This window comes from Agelaius tricolor, unplaced genomic scaffold (genome assembly GCF_023055355.1).
Source record: "Agelaius tricolor isolate 1412-34295 unplaced genomic scaffold, bAgeTri1.0.p SCAF_1, whole genome shotgun sequence".
NCBI classification, from domain to species: Eukaryota; Metazoa; Chordata; class Aves; order Passeriformes; family Icteridae; genus Agelaius; species Agelaius tricolor.
The window spans coordinates 107,102,670-107,124,907 of record NW_027269261.1 but is presented as its reverse complement, the minus strand read 5'-3'; the positions used below and the strand labels follow the sequence as shown (position 1 = coordinate 107,124,907).

Below are 22,238 nucleotides of genomic sequence, written 5' to 3'. Positions count from 1 at the left end.
AAATGGATTACAACCAACATCCAAGAGGTGAGAAGATACATGTCAAAATTCTGAAATACCCTGAAAGTAATGTCTCAAGAAACTTGACAACACATTTTATCTGAGACTTTTACCTGGATATGAAAACTCATTAAAAGAGAAATGTTTTAATGACTGACAGTCTTAATAAAGCAGATACCATAACTTTGAGAGAGTTATTTTATATATTCCTCCATTCTATGTTTTCAAATTATTTTTTATAAATTTTCTTATGTGATCTTGTATGTGCATACGGGAATAAAAATATTGTTTCTGATTAAGAGTATTGCTACATATCTTCTGTTTGTTTGTTTGCTTGTTTCAAATTTCACTCACTGAAATAGTATGTATTTTAAAAATATCATTTCAAGGCTATGTAAGAGTTTATGATCCAGACCTTTTTTCTTCTCTGGGTTCTATCTAAGAAATATAAGGAAGAGTTTTCACACATGTAAAAAAAGTAATATTCAATAAATTTTAGAAAGGATTTATGATTTACTTTTTTAATTTTTTTTTTTGTCTAATTTCAATTCTAACCTCTGTAGTCTCCATTTTCTATACCATTAAACTTCATGTTCTTTCAGTGTTAGGATACAATTTTTTGAATAATAAGACATAAAAACAAGAAGCACCTCTAGAGTATTTTTTTTGGTGACAGATAGAACACATTTTCATGTATGATTTTAGAAAAGATAATCCAATGTCTTGGTCCTTGCTATTCAATTGCTAAGGGAAAACAACATTATGTTTACAGAACTGAAAGGCTACATTTCAAAACTGTTGTCCATCATGGAATTGAGCACTTTAGTATATATTGCAAGACTCTCCATTTAATTCAAAGAAAATAACCTCTTGCTCCCAACTTACCTTCCACACTGCAGGCATGTTACAAGAACATCGGTTATTATCGATTTTTCACTAACCCTTACAAAATCTTAAGTTGTCTTCTTAAATGCTACCAGAAAGTAAATGCAGCCTCCAAATCATCTTAGATAGAATCAAATGCTAGAAGAATTTAAGGCCAGCATACAGCTCTCTAAACCATAGTGCACGTAAGTGCATCTGCTTTGTTGCAGCATATCATGATAAAACATTACAAAAGACGTGTACAAAAGATCATTTAAACAGAACTGTAGTTCTTACCCTTCAAACACAAAACACTTCTGAAAAAAGTTCATCTCCTTAAGAAAAATAAAGTAACTGACACTTCTGATATTCTTTGCCACAGCTGACATCTCACAAGTCATGGAGAATCAAGATGAGAATTTTGAAAAATGTTACCACTGCTTACAAGCTGATTAGACAGCTTATGCATAAGCTTTACTGCATGAGAAAAAAAATGTGGTTTTGCACGTGTATTAATATAAAAGGTAGATAATACTTACACTGCTTTCATTATTTTGCTTTATGGGAATTTAGAAAGGTAATTAGAAATCATAATAGCATTTGTTAGACACATAATTATGAGACTATTACCACAGATTTTTCTTTTAACAGCCTAAAAAGAGCAACAGGAAGAGAGAACAGCATGCCTACACCACTCTAAACATTCTGATTTAAGTGATTATTATTCAGTGTGTTTAAATTTTAAAAAAAAATCTCCATTTTGCTGGTTTATATTTTTCCCTTCTTTGAGGCAGATAATATAAAGATGACTGTCAGCATTCAATAGAAGGATCTAAGATTTACTGAGAAGTTCATTACTTCCAGTCTTGTCTGTCAGACATTATTTGAAGATTTGTTTAATTATCTTAAAGCAGTAACAGTGGTAATCCTGTACTGTCTTCTTGTGTTATGGGTCATTGTTTTAGCATCCAGGAGGACATAGCAATCAAACTGCTTTTTGTCTTGAAGTTAGCTGAGAATGAATGCACGGTCCTATCCTGACTCTCCTTCCTAATCCCTTTCTGATTCCTATGCCACTCCTTCAGGGATTTTAAATATGTGTGTGGAAAACCTGTCAAACCCTCTAGGCAGAAAAACAAATTCTATCAAAATGTTGGCTTAGGATCAAAAGATATGAACAATTAAAGAGAAAATAACCTCAGAAAAAGTGAAATCATATATCACAGTATTTGGAGTACAAGCATTTCAAAGTTGAAATGTACATGTAATGATCAGATTTTTAGGTTGTTTAGTTATATACCTATTCTTAAGCATGACTGTAGATCAAAGGTTGCACATGGGTATACTATACATATCTATATATGCACAATATAGTAACATTAAAAATATTTTCCCACCGATTTTTCTGATGCAGTACAGTTTAAATCCATAGCAAGTACAATGCACAAGTACACTCCAGACTAAATTCACAGCAATTACCTGAACATATCACCAGTATATTCTCAGTTTTAGATTAAGCAATTTTTTGGGGTTTTGGTGGGAATGGAACAAGCAACCATTTTAGGAAGTTATTTTCAGACCAAAATGTATTACAGACCAAAATACATGTCACCTGTATGAAACAGAAATTTCACTGCCCACTCAAATGAAGACAATAATATCAAGCAAAGTGAAAATTTTAATTCCACAGATAAAGCTTTGTTTTCACCGTCGTATCTACAAAATGACCACCAGTAGAGTAGTTCCAGACAGCTTCATGAAGCATGAGGTGCTTTACCCTGTAAGAGAATGCTGGTTGTTTCAAGGACTTTAGTAGCTATTTGACAGAGAGGATCAAAAAAGTCTGATGGGACTGACCCTTCCTATAACAAAACAACACTGAAACAATTTTCTGCAGGCTGAAAATTTCTTTCTCGCTGAGTTTTAGAGTTATGAGATGAACTCAGGTGACATACAGGACCTCACTGCAGGCCACTTCTTGTGCTTATTGTAAGTGTCTCCCTGTGGGACAATAAAATTCCAGCTTGCCTTAAATAAATTATCAACTGGTGTCAAAAAAAAACCCATATAAAACAAACAAACCAAAAAAAACACCCACCAAAAAACAATTCTGCCACTCTCAAATTCTAAAATTTATTTCCTAACAGAACAAAATGCACTCTGGTGGATGACAGAGACTTCTAGGAATGAAACATTTGAGTTCATTTAAAGTCTTCTGAAACTATTTTCCTTGTTTCCAGCCCGACAGCTACCCTTCTTCCTGTGGTTGATGGGGAGCTTCTATTAGCGCAGAAAGCTTTTTTCAAAGTGTTTTTGTTTGGCTCTGCCAGCAGCCTTTCTGGCCATCACACTGACCATGATGTTTTTCTGACTCACCTGTGGACCTAGGCTGGGGCAGAAGGGATTGCACTTGTGTGGTTCCACTCTTTCCTCTCAGAGAAATCCCAGAGGGTGTCATAGGGCAATTGCTCATCAGCCCCGAGGGCTCTCTCTCATGCAGGATTCCACAAGGTTTCATCCTGTCATCTCTCCTTTCAACATGTATATGAGGCCACTGAGGAGATAATGAAATAATTTGGGCTGTGGTGTCATCGACACGCAGATGAAACACAGTCCTACTCTATTGTCAGACCAGGACTGTGCGGTCATTTTGAGCTTCCAGTGCCTGGCTGAAATAGGGGGGTGATGGCAATTTAATCCCAGGGAGACAGGTGTTGTGCTGGACAGGCAAAGGCAAGCACTCAGAAGGTATCTTCTATCCTCATTTTTCAGTTCAACCTCTTCAGGAAAAGGCTGACAGTCTCACATTTCTCTAGGTCTGGGACTGTGGTTTCAAACTCAGAGTGGCAATAAGTGTTATTTGTCAGAGGCAAACATTTCCACTGATGTAAACCTTGTGACGCCAGTCCAGATCTTCTTCCAGAACATGGTACTGCTGTCTCATGTCCCTGGACAATGGCTACACAGGACTGGCAGGTGTTTAACAAGGACTGAGATCAATTAATAGTACTTCAGCCATGTAGCTGTCACTGAGAAAATAAATAACAGAATAGATGGCATTGCCTAACTGGCTTAGAACAATAATCATTGCAATGTTAATGGGTGTGTATTTTGCAATCACATCTGGGCAGATATTTTTCTGCCTTTCAGCAGAGGTGATCTTGGTTGCACTGAGTCAGTCCATGGAGATCTGACATTCTCAGCCACAGGATGTGAAGGTTCATTCACCTGTTGAATCATCTTTGATCCTACATCTAAATTCATTCTTTTTGTCAAAGGCATGTCAGGTTTGTTGATCACCAAGCATGGTGAAAGGAAGTGATGATGATATGTAATTAATGCTGTGTAGTACCAGTCTGTCTGGATTAAAATGCTTTGTATAATATGATTTGAAAATAAATAGTCAATTTTACAGAGTTATTTTAGAAAATAAATATAACCTTTCTTACCTGAATTCTAAACAGCTTTTTATTTTCAAGGTTTGCTCAGATTAAGTCCTCTGTGCTTTATTCATTGCAAAAATTTATACTAGTTTTATAGTTCAGTGTGATAGTATGAACTCAGTGAGAAATCTGGCATGGCCTCAAATCATATTGAACAGAGAGAGACTGTTAGTATTAAATTAATGCCAAGGTTTTCTACTATTTTGGAAACTGTTACAGTCATGTTGCAGTACATAATATCAAAAGTTTTAGCTCCCATTTCTCTTTAATTATATGTCAAGGATATTTTCTCAGTCTAAAAGGTGGTAGGAAATGCTTGATGCTATTTCGCTGACCTGTACAAAAGTCAAAGTAAATAAATCAGCTGAACTAAACTGTATTTGCTACTACATTTAATTATGGCATAGCTCATCAATTAAAAATCAGAAGTTTAGTGTTTTATATTAAAATATTATACACTACAGTAATATTTAGAGGAAGACAATGAAAAAATATTAGAAAGACACAAATGCTTTATGATCTGACATTTTTTCTACTGGAATGAAAACATATTTTTATCAGAGGAGAAAATAATCATATAATGTGTTTCTTCTTTCTACTGATAAGTGAAAGTGAACCACATTTGCTATAAAGGAAACAACATTTAGACGTTTCCAAATTTTTTTTTATCCAACTTCAAATTTTAAATATTCCATAACTCAGACCTATAATTTAAGATCTGATCTTTGACTGAATGAATATGAAACTATAGTGAACTTCCTGAACTTGTGTACTTAAGTATTTATCTGCTTTACATACAGTCCTGTATTTTCAGTTGTTTTTTGAAAGACACAAATTAAGACATTAAAAATACCCCAGAAAAAAAGGTCCATTACCAAACAGATACTGGTTGAGCTGCAATCAAAAATCAAAATAGAATTCTTGGTTTCAGTATTTTATTGTTTGCAAATTACTTTAAAATGCTACAGTTGGTAACTTGTTTTTTTTCCATTTTTTTTTCTTCTTCTTTTTTTCTTCTGTTAAGATGGTTGGAGATGTAGATTGGACTTTGGTTTTGGGAAGGTTTGTTTTGATTTGTTGAGTTTTGTAATAATTCCTCCCCTTAGAAAATATTCTCTAATATATATTTACATGGTTGCCAAGAGGGTATTTAATTAAAATTAATACCTGAAATTCACGTAATCTCTACACCTACACACACACAAATCAACCATACAAGTTTGTACATACTCATACAGTGCTCAGGGGACTACAGGATGATAGAAGTTCCTAATTTTCCAACTGCATATCTGCAGAATGCAGTGTGCCTATGTTGGAAAAAACTTTTCTTCCATGACCTGTCCCAGCTGCTGCTTTTTGCAGCCAAAAGTACAATTTCTGAGGTTACTCCATTAAAAAATGTGACACAAAAATACAGAACTACATCACTGACTGTAGGTCATATAAAAGGTACTTGGGATATAAATCCCAAAGCTTTTACTTCAATTTACCAAGAATGTCCACATCCTTTTGTTTCTTGTAGCCTGAGGAGCAAGATTTTCAAATTTAAAATCTTTTGAATGTGTCTCCCCCTGGAAAAAAATCAGTAGGCTGAGATTTACTTTGGTATTGTTCCAAAACTATTAAAAATTACTGTCCCAAATTCAAAGGCTTTTGATATTAAACTATTAGGAATATTTTTGAACTCCAGCAAAACTGACATAACTTCATTTTTTTGAGAAAGTAAAGAAAAGTACTTTAGTGACAACTATTTAGTAAAATTTGGAAAAATAACCCAAACCACCACACCATAAAATATTATGGTAAAATAAGAAGGATCCTAAAAGCTTTTCAGTTTTTCATATAAAACAATTGAAATTTGATTTTGTACTGTTGGTGAGATAACAATTCAAACTAAGACTAAAATATTGACTTTCTACACATCCTGCTGACAAAGAAGCATCAAAATATTTCAGTAATTATTAAATTATTTCTGTAAGTCCTTAACACACAGGAAAAGCTATATATTTGCATTTGGTTGACATGAATTTTAAAAAGCAGGATTGTAAGACATAATGAATGAAACTTATCCTAGTACAAATAGATCATAAAGGGACCTTGGAAAATAAACTCTTGTTAGCATTTACACTGACTCCATGTATACAAACTGAGAAAAGTTAAATCATATTTGAGAGAAGCAAAATCAGGATGATGTGTAACTGTATATGGTCACAGTGCAGCAGCTGTTTCAACCTATCAGCTCTTGGCCCCTCCTTGCCTCTTGAGAAGGATGTGGGACCACTACCTCAATAAAACCAGGTTTGCAGACAACTTCTCCAGTCAATGTCACCCTCTCCAAAGAAATCCTGACCAGGATAGGCACAAGGACAACAATTTACAGCAGTGACAACAAGCAATGGTCTATATATCCATGGCACTGCCTTCATCAATACTGTGAATTTCATTCTAATGTTTTCAGCAGTGCACATGTAGTTTCTATCACACAGCTGACTCTTACAGTAGTACCTAATCACTGTGTAAGAGTGGTATGTAAATGGAAATAATCTCAGAGGATACTTAAAAAAAAAACCCAGAACACACAAAATCAAAGGAAAGGTCAATAAATTCTCAAACTGAGAATCATCAATATATTGTGCTAAATATTAATGGTTTTCAAGGTCAATGTTTTCCCTTGAATTTCTGAAAATAATATGAGTGATGCAAAACTAAATGTGTGAAATGGACATAAACCCATAATGCATTGATGCACATCAATTAAAAAAAAAAACAGGAAAGATATAGTAATTGTTTTAAATGGCTTCTGTTTCTAACCTTGCTTACTCACTGCCCTCTGAGTGCCTGTTAAAATAAGGGAGCAGGTCATTCAGTAGCAAAAGCAATTATAAAATGCAAATGACTGAGCATTTATTGTCAAGATTGGCTAGATAAAAAAGGTCTGATAATAACATGTTTCCAAGTAGATGACATAATTAGATGTTTGTATCATAAACAATGGGAAATAATACAAGCCTTTAGCATTTTCAGAAAGGCTGCAATTAAACAATAGGTAAGCATTTTGACAAATTTTATTAAAAAGTGACAATTAAATTTCCCTCTCAGAAATTAGAAGGCACCATCTTGTGGTTGCTCTGCAAGAATGCAGTCAGGTCAACCTCTGACCTACCATCTCCTCCTACCCTTTCCCAAAGCACTAACTGGAATATCAACATTCTGCCATAGAAAAGAATATGTGCTCTGCCATTCCCAGCACCTTCTCTGAAGGAAACAGTGACACTATGTATTAGGCAAGAGTAAAAGAGTTATCCAGTCCAAAACACACACCAGGTTATGGCATTATTAAAACATGTGTGTGAGGTAGAAAATTCAGAATTACTAGCAAACACAGCAAAACCACATTTCATTTCTAATAAGATCAAATTGTACCATAACCTAAAGACACTGAGCTCATCAAAGCTGCATGAATTTTTGAGCCAGTTAGGATCAGAAAATCTTGTTCCTGCTATCCTTACATTATAAAAATATGTTTTGAACATTTTGCAGAAAGTATTTTAAATTATTGTATTCAATTCATTTCAAGCAAGAGTCATCCAGATAAATTTGTACCATCTCCAAAGATATAGTCTCATATACAGGTCACAGCTCAGCATGCAGAATTTCTTGTTCCATGGAATCTGCAGTTGTAAGTAAAACAGTTCTGTATGTAACACATGTATATTCCTAGCTACTGATCTCTACTTTGGGCCCAGTTCTGCCAAGAGCTCAGTCATTGTGTCTTCTGAAATAAATTATCCACACTGATCTTTCTCAACTCAATTGTGCAGTTGAGCAGTGAATTATTTAACATGGAAAGTTCAATAGCTTTTGTCTTCCCTGTAAATGTATGTAAAATATAAACAACTATTAATGTCCTTATTGTTTTTATTGATTTTATAATAAATTATAAATAAATAACTATTTCAGAGAGGTTAATTTAATTGATGCTTATGTTATTATTTGATTGTGTTACTCCAGATATACTTTCTTGGCTGTATACTTACTGTTTCAGTACATGTTGAGACTGAATCTAGTACTTTTTACTATAGGAAGTGTATGACCTCATCTATTAACAAATAGTTAAGGTGTGTGTCTCGATTCACATTATTTGAAGTACTTAACAATTCAAAATTAATAAAATTTACATCTGCTAGTTTTACACAAGCATACCTAGTTCCATCTTGCTGAAGGCTCAATGAGTTTTGAATGGCTAGAAATGACAGCAAAATTCAATCCATATATAGCTGTTTTCACATTTATAATGACTGGATTTTCTAGAAAATAGTTAGTAATTTAGGATACTTATTTTTCAAGCAAGCTAGCTTTAGAAAGTGCCAGTGACTGGCAGTCTAACTGTGATAACATCCAGGCTTATCTTTGCTTTTGATAGGTGTCAATAAGAGAGGAATTTCCCTCTGTCTGGAAAGTGTTATGGTGGCATAAAATCATCTGTTTCACAGAAAATCTCAGGAGTGTCATACGTTTCTTTCTGACTTTTAAACACATCAGGGGCATGGATGTTTTGAGCCATCTTTTCTTACAAGATGCAACATTTTTTATTTTAGTGAATAACACCATTTTATCTGCTGTTTTTCTGAGCTTGATTCCTTTCAAGATTTCAGTCCTCCAAACAGGTTCACACCAGACAATGTCTTGTTTATGTGCAAGCTCTAAGAGCAGGGTGACATAAAAAATTCTAAAACCCCATATCTATATTATACAATTTCAATCTGTATTGCCTCCCTGCTGGAAGTACAAATGAAAATTTGGTACACATTAAAAAGCAAACACTCATGCCTACTTATATCTCAGGATACTCCATATACTCAGCAGCTGAAGTAATCTGATTCATTTTGCTTCCTTGGCTCTTAATATGACCTTTGATCTTCCCTCTTCCCAAATACTGACAGACACTATGCCAGAATGAAACTCTGACTCCTAAGGGATGAAACCACAAATGTTTCCAAACTGTTACAGGTGCTCCTCTATCCCCACAGGATATCCAAGGCAGCACTGTTTGCATTGTTCACTCATCTCAGCAGGACTTGTAGAGACTGACAGGATTTCTCATCTCGCCCTAGGCTGCTGTTGCTCTCTCTCTAGCAAAGGGGATCTGCTATACCTGGAGAGGTTGAAAGAAGATGTTTTCTGAAAGTCTTTGGGTGCTGCAAGAAGAGTGGGTGAGGGGATGCTGGGGAAGGCCATGTGTAGGGATGCAAGCATCATCTTCCTCTTAAGTTCATTCCATAAATAAAACTGCAGTGAAATTTCAATGGTCTGCTGATATCAGGGGATGTGGGAGCAGCAGGGAGGAGATGGAAGGTAAGTGATTGGAGGCAAGGAGGAGAGAAGAGAGAAGCCTGACTCAACTCAACTCAGCTGCTTCAGATTTATTCCTAACTTTTAAAAGTATCTAAATACTTGATTATTAAACATTTCTGGTACATTCCTCCAGTCATTGCTATCTCTATCCAACACTAATGAGCAAACAAGTGAGAAAAAAACCAAACAAAAGAAAAATTAAAAAAAAAAAATCAAATCAAAGAAACATAAACAAACTCTTTTCCCTCCCCCCCCCCCCCCGCAAAAATTAAAGAACTTAAAGGAAACAAGTCCTTAATTAGAAAGTTTCTGTTTGCTTCCCCTCATGCTCAACTTCCAGCATGCAGCTATTGTCACAAATGTATTTACACCCTGTAAAATACTGAATTCACGTAACAAAATTATTATCAAAGCAGTCCTATTTTTCTAATTGATTGTGTGCTAAAAGTCCAGAAAAACTAAACCAAATTTTACTGATATTCATATAAGATCCAAATCCATTTTAGGAATGGATAAAAATTATTGATATTTACATGGGTTTCTTAAGTAACCAGTATTATTTTTCCTTACAAATTCATTTCAGAAACATAACATTCCAATAGTATGTTAACAGAAGGAATTAGCCTGCAGTATTTTAAAGAAGAGGACCTAAAGGGTCCTTCAGCAATAAATGAATGTACCCATGTTCAAACAGTGTTTAGGACCTTGAAACCTCACACTGCCTTAGTGTGTGTTAGAAAAAAATTCTTAATATATTTATAACAGGAAACTTGAGCACCAAAAAGTTGCCTCAAAAGAAGCGAAAACAAATTGTAAATTTTCTGAGTAATGACTCAAGTTACAAAAGCTCACTAGCATCATCTGGAAAAATACCAATACAAATATATCTTTTGGATTTACTACTGATTGTTATAAATTACATTTCTAAACATAAATTTAAAAATTTTCATAGGTCACAATCTCCTCAAAAGTAAAAATCAAAAAGACATAGCAAAATCCAACAGTTTCTCTCAATGTTTAAAATTCAGATTTTGCCATAGCAATAAAATAAACTATTTTATTTTAGGTTTAGACATGGGCACATACATATAGAAAGATTTATTTAATTATTATGCAAAAAATTATAATTTCAGCTACAAATTTTTCAATAAATTGTTAGTCTTAGCACATTTACAGTATTCTGGTTGTATAAATTGCAAGTACACAACAAGTTAACAATAGAATTTTCAATATTGGGTCAGTTTGAAATTACAGGACATCATATCAGTAGTAAACCCACCAAAAAAAGAATCATGCTGATATATTCTTTTCCAGATGTTACCAGGACAACTTTGCAAGTATAAACTCCTATAAAGAACATTTCTATTGAGACATTTTTAGACTTTCACTTTGAGCTACAGAGAGTTTGTCTTTTGAAATCAGAATTATCTGTAGGAGATTAATTTGTTTCCCATTACAGTTTCAGATTTCTTCTTCATCCATAAAATTAACTGCAGTGAACTTCCAGGAGTAAAAAGCTGTCTTTTTTCAGGCTTGAATAAGAGGAGAAATAGTCACTTGTCCTGAAATCTGGCTACAATTAAACACATTGAAGAAAAATTAAAAGCTGTAAATGTAAAACTTTGGAGATTTTGCTGTCATCCTTTGTTATACAAATACTTTACTATAAGAATAAACAATAAGTATGCATCACCTACATTTCACTAAACATTACAAAATGTTTAAAATATTATTTAAATAGACCATAATATAAAATAAACAGGTAATGACAATATTTACCTTTTCCAACTGGGCATTTTTTTTTGATTTATACAAAAACTCCCCAACTGCCACAAAGACAGAAAGCACCAATCCTGCTGCCAGCACGATGAAGATTCCTCCAATATTCTGAACTCCCAAAGCACTGGCCTCTTTACTTTCCTCTTCTGGGCAACCATTGCCTCTCCACCATTTCTCTTTCATCATGTGGAGCTTGCCTTCTTCCTGCAGCTGAAGAATTGCTATAGTGATCTTGTCTCTGTATGGAGAACCTGAAGAGAACACAGGGAAGAAATATCACATGGAATATATTACATGAAATGTTAGCTATTCCATATAAGAATAAATAATAACTCATGAAAACTGTATCTTTAACAGCCATAATATTAGTCAAAAAGCCATTTGCTTCTCGAGACAATCACACTGGTCACATAAATACAAACCTGCTTGCTCACACAAGTATATATCCAGAAAACTTGGTCCAGCTGGTGTTTCCAGTAAGCCATGCCACTTGATGCAGCAATTCCTATCACATTTAGTCCCATGGTCTCAAACTTCTTCATGCCCAAATATTATACTCAGTCAAAGTGTATTCTTCTTTCATTTTTTTTCAATTTTTTTCCCAATAAGTTTCTAAATGGGCTTCATTAATTTAGTTTAATATATGTAAATCTACAGGCTGTTGCTTCATAGCTCGCTATCATAAAGCTAATAGAAGTTCTGATATTTAATGAATACTTCATCCTGTCATTTTATTAAATGAGGAAGAAACAATTTATGCTTCAGGACCAACCCACAAAAGTCTATATTTGATAGATTTTCAGGCACTTAAAACACTTTTCAGCATGCACTTACTTATTAACAGTACCAGGGAGCAAGAATTCAGAAGGATAATATTCAGTGTGTTTGGATATCAGGGATGTATAGTCTCATATTTTGATGTATTTCTTTCTCATGATTAATTATTTTAAAATTACAGGATAATTTTGTAGCTTTTTAATATTTCAATATTTCAAGGGGTAGTTCAAAGGCTGGTGTCATATCTTTGTATGTAATCTGTTCTCTTTTTCTTTACATTGTGCATAAGGGCTTCTCAATGGGTATTTTAAAATATACATTGATAATTGAATAATGGCAATGAAGAGGGCTTTTATTTTCTGCATGTTAGAGACTAAATCATGTCAGTTAGAAGTGCTTTCTCTGTTAAGACTTGTGCAATGTTTAAGTAGAGAACAAAGCCATCATTTTTCTTGTCCTTTGAAAACAGGAACAAAAGACTCTTCATTAAAGTGGTTAAGAAATCTCAGGAAAGGAAGAAAAAGAGTGGATGAAAAGGCATGGTATCCCCTCTTTCTGTTCATGTCAATGCAATTCTATAATGCATCCCTCCTCTTTTTCTCTCTATCATAGTAATGCTACTTACTGGCTATAGACTTTAGGGTTTCTTTCAGCTGAGTAATAAAATACATTTCCATTAACTTTTTACCTTTGGAAAAAATCCTCTGTATCTGCCAGAGAGATGCTGCCTGTTTAACTATTTTATGCACTGTGATCAGGTGTGAGGAACTGAAGAAATGCATGGATAAGATGCTTTATAGTCTTATTGGAAACTGTTGGAAAATATGTATACTTTTTTAAAAAATTTCTTTTAACTTATTCTTTATTTCTTCAAATTCTTTTTACATATCTAGAACTTATCCTGAGAAGAAGGCTTATAACAAAGAGTTGCTGTGCCACTATAGAACATAGAAAGAACTAATTACAAAATGCAAAAGCACCTTTTCCTTTATTCAAGAATAAAAGGTGTGAAGAGCCAACCTCAAAGTATTGAAATTGCAAGGAATTGTGCATTTATCATCTACGCTTAGAAAAGGATGATATTTTGTGCTAGGAGGTAAACTGTGTTTGCACTGGACTACACAGGAAGCATAAAGAAAGGAAAACAAACTCTCTTCTACTCTTTTGTGCATTCAGGGGCCCAAGTCACATCATTTCAGACCATCCTGATTATGCTGGAGTTCTGCAAAACCCTATTCTTGACATGTTGCTTCGGTCAGATGGAAGAAGGGAGTGATTAGTCCACAAGAGCCTGGGGAAGTGTAAGTGCATTCTGTAATCTTTTGGGGATATTTTCAACATTACACTGCATATAAATATTTAACAACAACAACTTAAATAACATTAGATTCAGAGAAATAGTCTTGGACTCAGTTTAAGCTGTCTTCTGATCTGACAGGCTGCTTTCTAATTAAACTGATTTGCATTTTGTTTCCACACTCTCTGTTGGTCTAAATATAGTGAGTGCCATCTACTCTTCATGTATTATTTATATTTTCTGGGGATCAGATTTTTACACTTACAATTCTAGTCTATTTGAAGAAGTTAAAAAATTAATTAACTGAGGAATTCATAGACAGAAACAATAAAGCATGGGCTAATACAGTCTACAATTAGTTAAGTTTATGAAGGTTGCATTAGAAACACACAGATAATAGTGATTCAGTACAATAGTAATTGTAATACTATTTGTGGTTTGAAAAATTTTGCACAAATTATTCTGGAATGGATTCCAGGGCCTTTCCACTGCAATGTTTATATTTGTTATACCTTATATACTGTCTGAGAAGTGATCCTGTCACAAGTCAGGATCAATGTGGGATGACAAGCATTATATATTGCTGCTGTTAAATCAAGCATTTAAAAATTTATACCCATGAAAAAGCTAGCATTGAATGCTGTAGTTCTATTGTGATTCTGAAGGACTTAAAATGTTCTAAATTCATAGGTTTTCATTTTGCAGCAAATAGTGAGTACACCTAATAATCTGATACTTTGAGAAAAGGAATTTTTAATTCTGTTTATACTTACTCAAGTAGACCTTAAGAGAACAAAGGAACTATATGAACAATATTATTTCCTCTGACTAGATTTTCTCCCAGCTTTTTTTCTCTTACAAACAGGACTGTAAGTCCCAGCAATGGAAAATCCACCCAAAAGCACCTGAAGTAGCTAAAAGTATCACAGACTGATCTGTGGATGACAATGGTAGCATAAAAATGTAAGAAGCAATAAATAGAGAATGTGGTCAAGGCACCTAGATTACACTCTGGGTGTAACAGCTGCTTTTCCTGCAGAAATGAAAAATGTTAGCAAGTAAATGCAAAAGATTTCTGACATTTTCAGGTAATTTTCTCTATCACTTTCATCACATGCCTGAAAGATGACTCAAGCCCTACCATGAGGTGTTGCAAGAAGCACATGTCCTACTTTTTACATTTACATTTTAAATCTAAAGTGTTTAATATAATTTTATTTAAATCCTCTTTAAAGAGAATTTAGTGTTCAAAACAAAAACAAAAAAGCCATAAAAGCAAAATAGAAACTCTAATACTCACAGTCAATATATATGAATGAATTTTCGAAATACCTACAGTATGAATAAGAATGAAGTAATAAAGCATAAGGGAAAAAAAAAAAGAAAGAAAAATAAAAGGAAGAGGAGGAAATAGGAACATGAGGAAATAGAAACTTCACATCTCAACCTTCAGTACAAAGACAAAGCAGTCGAAAACAAAACCAATCTTACAAGTCTGTGCATGGAGGGAAAACAGGGAGGGAAGAGAGAGTGATTTTTAAAATGCTGTTCCAAAATCAGGGGAAAAAAGTGAGTGCATAATATTCCACTGAGTGAAGAGACAGACAAAGGACCAGTATGGAAATATCTGACTTTTTCTCTTCTCTCTTTTGTTGGTTTCTACCTCTTTTATTTCCCTATCACCTGATTATTTATTACCATAAAAGACTGGAGGATCTACAGAATATAATCTATAAATTATATACTGATCCTTCTCTAGCTCCTGTTTGCAGGAATGGGAATTTCTGCCAGAATAATTTTAAGCCCTTCTGTTATAGATTATAGGGGTGTTTCTTCCTTCCTGCACAGGTTCAACAACCTCCAGAGGGGAAGCAATAATTTCTTATTGCAGTTACCTGCTTACAAAAGTTTAAAATAAAAATGAAAATTTGCATAAAACACCTTTTTCTAAAACATCTCTACAAAAATAACAGTCTCCCAGAGTTACTGCAGAAGCTATACATAGACATGTTTTCTGCCCTGAAGTCTCAACATGTAAAGATTTATGCATATAATGATATGCTTAAACATAAATTATGAACACATAAGATTTTTATATTGAGGCTTCACTGCATACAGATTAGTATTTTGAAATTCTGCTGATCTAACTGGTTTTGAAAAAGCTTCCTACTAGATTTTAACTTAGTAAAATCTCCTGCCTGGTTACTCTTAGTCTGTTTTACTCATTCTATCCTATGAAAGCAGTTGGAGCATTTTGGGACCTGTAGAACTGATTTTGACTTTAAGTAAATCAAAAGGAAGAACAACATTCTGCTAACTCCTTTGATAAGAAAATTTTGAGCCAGGAAATTTTTTGTTCCATCGAGCCAGGGGCACTTTACCAAAAGGAAGGACTATGAATTGCCTAGTGCTTTTAAATATGCCCACAGGACACACTTACATGTTACTTCTGATTTTCTGGATAGGAAAAATACATTCTGAATACACAGTGATAGCACCTTTTATTTCTGTTTTTTTCTTTTGTTATTAATAATCCCAAGACAGTTCTATTTATCTTGCAACATTATTTCTATTCTGTGTATTTGGCCTGAGCAAAAGACAAAGGTTGTTAGGAATACACCATCACATTCAGAACTTAGGTACAAAATTAAGATAATTTAGAACTTCTTTTAGTAGAATGGGAGAGTTATGTCATATTTGTTTTGAGTTTGTTTTTCAGCATGAACCCATTCCTGTTGTGATTATGCCACCTTGATCTATCTGTCCTAAAGATAGTCTGTGTGTAAATACAATATACTGCAGTCACAATCTCACTCCAGTTAAGCATGCCTGAAATTTCCATAAGAATGCTGATTAACACCATTTATACTACTGGGAATGGGTGAATCATTTAAGTTTTAGCTTAACAGCATCTCTCTTATCCAATCACTTAGCCCTACCAAGAACCACAGTCTAAATGTTGTGCCACCAAAGTTCTTGGGTGCTTAGTCATATCATACTTGAAAGTTTTGGGGTTTGTATTGGTCTGTTGTCCCCGCTCATCTGTTACTATGGTAAAGGTTTCCTTTTACTTTTACAAGACAAAATACAGCCCAGTCCTTTGGAACAGACAATCCTTCCTAGGACACAGTTGGTCACACACTCTGTGGAATTCAGTTTCTCACAAGTGTCATGCATACTGCAGTCATATGCAGGACAGAAACAACATGGAAAGTTTATACCTAACTGTGGAGTAGATGTTCAGATTATGAAGCACCATGGAAAACTATTTCCTACAGCCTCATATATCACAGGGACTGAAAAACCTTCCAGGCATATAGAGTATAGTCAGCACTCAGCAATAAGGACTGACAGTCACAGTTATTACATGCTGTAGGAAAGTATTAGGGGCTGGCTACAGGAGAAGCCCTTATTTTATCACCACAGAAATGTATTTGTACAGCCATCTCAGCTCCCTAACCTTCTTTACCTTCTCTAAGCAGGATGGGGAGGAAGCAACAGAAAGAAGGGTCAATGTAGCTTGGGTCATTCTTCCTATCTATGGGTTCTAAAACCTCCAAGAAATGCATGAAGAAAGAAGAGGAATTCTATCTGTTCCCAGTCCCTGGCTCTGTTTTCAAAATCAACTTTTTGATGAAAAAAAATCAGTGTTTGTAGATTCTTATTTTTAACCAAGATACTTTCTATTACCTAATCTATTAGGATTATAATATTTTAATACTAGATAAACAGTATTTTCTGATAAACTAGATAAACAATATTTTCTGGAGTAAACAGAAAATATTCATTAAGTTGCAGTTACTATAATGGAAAGTCCTCAGTAGATATTTACTGTCTAACTAGATTTTAGCAGTATAAATTACCCCATATCTAAATTAAAACTACAAACATTCAAGACAAAATCCAAACCAAACCTGCTCATTATACCTTTACACATATATATATATGTATCTATATATGTATCTGAACATGTACACACACACACATATATACATATATACACATATATATATTTATATGTATGTATATATGTATTCATCTTTGAGGTACATGTATGGCTTGGAAAAGACAAGTGTCTGGTAAATCAGGGAACACTTAAAATCAATATTTTATGCTAAATGTAATCAAAACACTTTCTCAGGTGGCGTATTCTCTAATTGTTTTCACTTCCTCCCACTCGTAACCAATTCCCAGCTGAGGCTAATTTCTGGTCATTTCTTTATGGAACCATTGGTTTAAAGTTTATGTAGGTATATAAAGCTGAAATGTAACCAAGATGGATGATGTAGTTGAGATTTATTAGATATTAATTTCCCAGACATAAATATGCAAAATATATCAAGGTTAGATGAATATTTGAGAGTTGGAAGTACAGTAGCCATTAAGTAATTCACATGTTCATAAGTGCTTATTGCTTTAGGACAGGGAAAAGAACATACTTAAAAATATTAATTTGCAACTAGATTAAAACAGAGCTGTCCTTCACAGTGAATATATTATAAAACAAAACAAAAAAGGATAATTGTTGCCTATAATGAATAATTCAAAGAAGACATGACAATAACAGGTTGAATACTAAATACACAGTTTCTTTTTGTAGCATCAAGATAACCTGAACAAAATGAAGAAGTTTATGGATTGTTTTTACTGTTTTAAATGCTCAGATCATTGTTAAATTATTTTGTTAGCCTTCCAGCTATATCTTTTTTATTTTCTGAAACAGGGTAAGTTTTTTTCAACCACTCCTCAAACTATCATTATAAACTGCTCTAAAGCACATCTCTTAGATTAAATAAATGAGTGATAGTAACATTTTTCATAGACTCTTCATGCCTTTTAACATCACAGAAAATTTGAAAAGATCATTATCATAATACACTATTATCTCTTTACCCCTGCTGGATTGCACAGCTGCAGAATGGGAAGATATCTTTGTTGAAACCTCTAGTGAGAAAATCAATGATATTTTTTGCCACAGATAATAGTATTTGATATTTGTACAGTGCTTTCTTTTTTCAATTCACCTTGCAAATCTGTGACACTCACATATGAATGGTTTGCAAATATAGCCTCCTTTGAAAGAAATTTTTGTCTAGCACTACCCAACAATAAACAGATGAATTAACAAAGCCTAAAGAAATTCTACAAGTGCTTCTGGTACATGTAAAGATTTTGCTCAGGCAGATAAGATTATGCTGAAATACAAGTGTAAGGTCATAACAAAACTGCCCCACCTGAAAACTCATTTCACACTCTTGCAGAACACCCCAATCCTTTGGCGAGCCATAAGGGAAATTCTCTAAACAATTAATATCTTGCTATTAACTGTTTCATCATGGGTATGAACTGAAGTGTGAAGTGGCCTTGGGTTCATCTAACTACAAACCATGGAAATACCATGTGCTGGGATGTTATCCACCAGTTTTTTCTAATTAAGGGCGTCTATCAGGCCAAAGAAATTTTAAATTTGTAGATGAGTCTTTGTCAATCCAATCTGTAGACTCATGGAATCATAGAATCATTAATTTTGGAAAAGACCTCCAAGATCATCAAGTCCAATTTTTTACAAAACACCACCTTGTCAACTAAACCATGGCATAAAGTGCAACATCCAGTTGCCCTGTGAACACTTTGAGGGTGATTCCACAACTTCCCTGGACACACCACTTCCAGCAGAGAAATTCTTCCTCATATTCAACCTGAACCTCTCTTGGAGCAGTTTGAAGCCATTTCCTCTTGTCCTATTGCTAGTTGCCTGGGAGAAAAGGCCAACCTTCTTAAAGGTCTCCCCTACGCCTCATTTTCTACAGGCTAAACAACCCCAGCTCTCTCAGCTGCTTCTCATATGACTCAGTCCTACCTAGACCATTGACACAACATTTGGGAATACCATACATTATGTCCTAGACACAATAACATCAACATGAAGTTTTAATAATGTGTTTGCTTTGGTTGTATGTGTTTGGTAAGTTCCTACTAGAAGCCTCTTCTCTAGTGCAGAGTCAGCCCACAAACACTACAGGATGTTAAGTGTTTTGGCAATTCCTTGTTGATATAAAGCTCAGTCTCAGCATGCCTCCCAGACAGTGCTTCAATATGCTCATAATCCTGAGGCAACTATAAAAAACAGTTCTTCCATCAAATCTGTTAGTTACACAGTCTTACATTTCCAAAATAATAAATTAACTGCTCAGGCAGTTGAAATTCTCAAATTAGTTTCAATACATGGCTTGACCTGCATAAAAATAAATAATTTGCCCCTTTTTTTCCCATTATGTTCAGCTAATGAAGACAAATGTATTAATTTGTTTTAGTTATAGGAGAACTGAAGCTCAGCACTTTTATGCATGTATAAGTGATGAATATTACAGTTCATATTGTATGAAGGATTATGGACTAAGTGCAGGCAAGCATAAGAAAAAGGTAGTCTGTCTTGGTACCTGGGTTCCTATTTATTTCTACAGAGACAGATTTGTTTATATGCCTCATCTCCAAAGACCAGTAAAAATTTCTCATGTTATGTAATATATATGGTCTGATGGTAACAAGTAGCTTCAAAAGATCTAGGGTGTCTTAACCATAAAAACAAATTATTGCCTAGAATTATTATTATTATTATTACTGCTACTTTAGGTCTTGAAAACTGTAGGCAGTGGGAAGGTGTTTGCATGTCCTATATTCATATTCAAAGTGATTCTTTTTTTTTTAACTAAGGGTATATGTATACATATACATAAGAAAATATGCACAGTTTTAAAGTAGAGTTCTGGACTGTGAAATGGAAACTTTTCTCCAGGAGCAGTGCTTTACAACATCTAACAAAGGTGACTCAGATATCCTGTGTCCCATAGAGTATCAGGGGGAAATACCTACAGATTCTGAAATCACAACAAAGATTAAATTGACAACCAATGTTGAATGGGTTTCATACTTTACAGAGGAAATCTGGGAATACATTTGCAAAAATGAAAATTTTAAACTTCCAAACTGTTCACTATTTTCAGATATGTAGAATTTTGTTTCAGTTACATCAACCAAGTATATTATTAACAACTTCAGGGACTAAATTGATATATAATTTATCTGTTATTCCTTTCAGTTTTGAAACTGCTTTTTGAAAGGTTTCTGTATCATTCATATTTGTGGCTATGCTGGTTTTACATAAATATATTTAATCATAGATGTGTAAAAAGAATAGACCTTCCATTTACCCACCGGTGTCAGACACAACAGAATTACAGGAAGAGTAGAAGAAAATCTCACTAGCTGTCTCTCTCTGGAGTCTAGGGTGTTTTTTTTCTTTTATTTCTTCAAGCAAGGCAACATAGAACCCTGATTTTAAAAAACTGTTGATGTTTAAGAGAAGTAACAAAAAATATTTAAAAAAAACCCAAACCTGTGTCTCCTGGAAAAAAAAAATCTAAAATTCTACATTGATCACTGACTGCTAAATGTATGCATTAATTGAAATAAATGTGCCAGTAATGCTCAGTGCTAGTCATTGTGCTCACTGGCATTGTTTTCTAGTCTTGCCTGAGATTTAAGGAAAGTTTTCAAAACAACCCTTCAAAATATGCCACCTTTTAAATTTGGTGGAAGTGTGAAAAGAGAATTATGTCAGGATACAGAAAGCAGCTTCAACTACAATCAGGACTTAACTTCAAAGAGTAAGGAATATTTATAAACTCCAAACAGTTACTTTTGAAAGGATCAATGGGATCCTTTTTTAATTTTATTTTAATGTTTTAAATATTAGCCAGTATTATAATTTCTTGTGGCTCTCTTGCTACCATAAAGTTCTTTGATTCTTAGCCTAGACCTCCAGGAGAAAAAAAATAAGATTAAAAAAAGAAGCACCAGTGTGAAGAGGATGATATTCAGGTTCCTCAAACTTTGAGATGGAATGAATGGAAGATATTGGGAAAATAACAATTTTAAACATATGGAGAAGTCACTTAGACACCTCCCCTTTGCACTGCATCCACTCACATCTGTTAAATTACAACTGTTTTGTTTCTCTTACTGAGAGATACATTAGACCTTTTTGAAACTACCAGAAAGCAGGGAAGTCTCTCAGGATTGTCTTCAGACTTGGCCTAACAGCTGCCCATGCAGAAATCCCATTTTCTCTTCCATATCCCTGTTTACTATCACTGCTTTCTTTATACTATGAATACTTCCAGCCTCATTAGCAGCTATGTAGACAAATATAAAGCAAAATAATTTCATGAAAAAAAAAGATGAACATTATTCTGCTGGTCCAGTTCACTAAAGCAGCTCAAATAGCTGTCAGCTTTTGCAAAGTGCAGCAGCCCAATGGCAGTTTGACATGACAGTGAAAATTCAGCCTTACTTTTGTATTCACATATGTTAGAAATAGAACTGTTATGCCTGGGGAGCTTTGTTTTGGTTGGTTGGTTGGTTGGTTGGTTTTGGGTTTGCTTGTTAGTTTGGTTTTTTTTTTTAATTTAGTAAATGATCTGGTTCACAAAATCTTTAAATCCTTGCTATCCCTATTCTATTCTATCCCTATCTATCCCTATCTATCTATTCTATCCCTATTCTATCCCTGTTCTTTCTAATAGAAGTATATTAAAACTAGAGGGATTGGCTGGAAATGTGCAGGAATGTTTGTGCAACTGTGCTGGAACAAAGAAAAGCACCATAGAATGGAAGCAGTACACATGTAAAAGTTTCTTGTCAAACACTTCTCTAGGTAAAAA

General features: G+C 34.2%; 1 protein-coding gene across 3 annotated transcripts in view; it reads right to left on the bottom strand.

Moving 5' to 3' along the window:
• GRIK2 (glutamate ionotropic receptor kainate type subunit 2) overlaps positions 1–22,238 on the bottom strand; it is a 356,681-nt gene that overhangs the window by 7,983 nt on the left and 326,460 nt on the right. For 2 of the 3 annotated variants that reach the window (XM_071446488.1, XM_071446506.1), the window contains 2 exons: positions 11,442–11,692; positions 3,241–3,418 (listed from right to left, as the gene is read on the bottom strand). In XM_071446488.1, coding sequence (XP_071302589.1) covers positions 3,241–3,418; positions 11,442–11,692 — 429 coding nt within the window. The remainder of the gene's footprint in view (positions 1–3,240; positions 3,419–11,441; positions 11,693–22,238) is intronic. The other variant, XM_071446497.1, reaches the window with a different exon arrangement.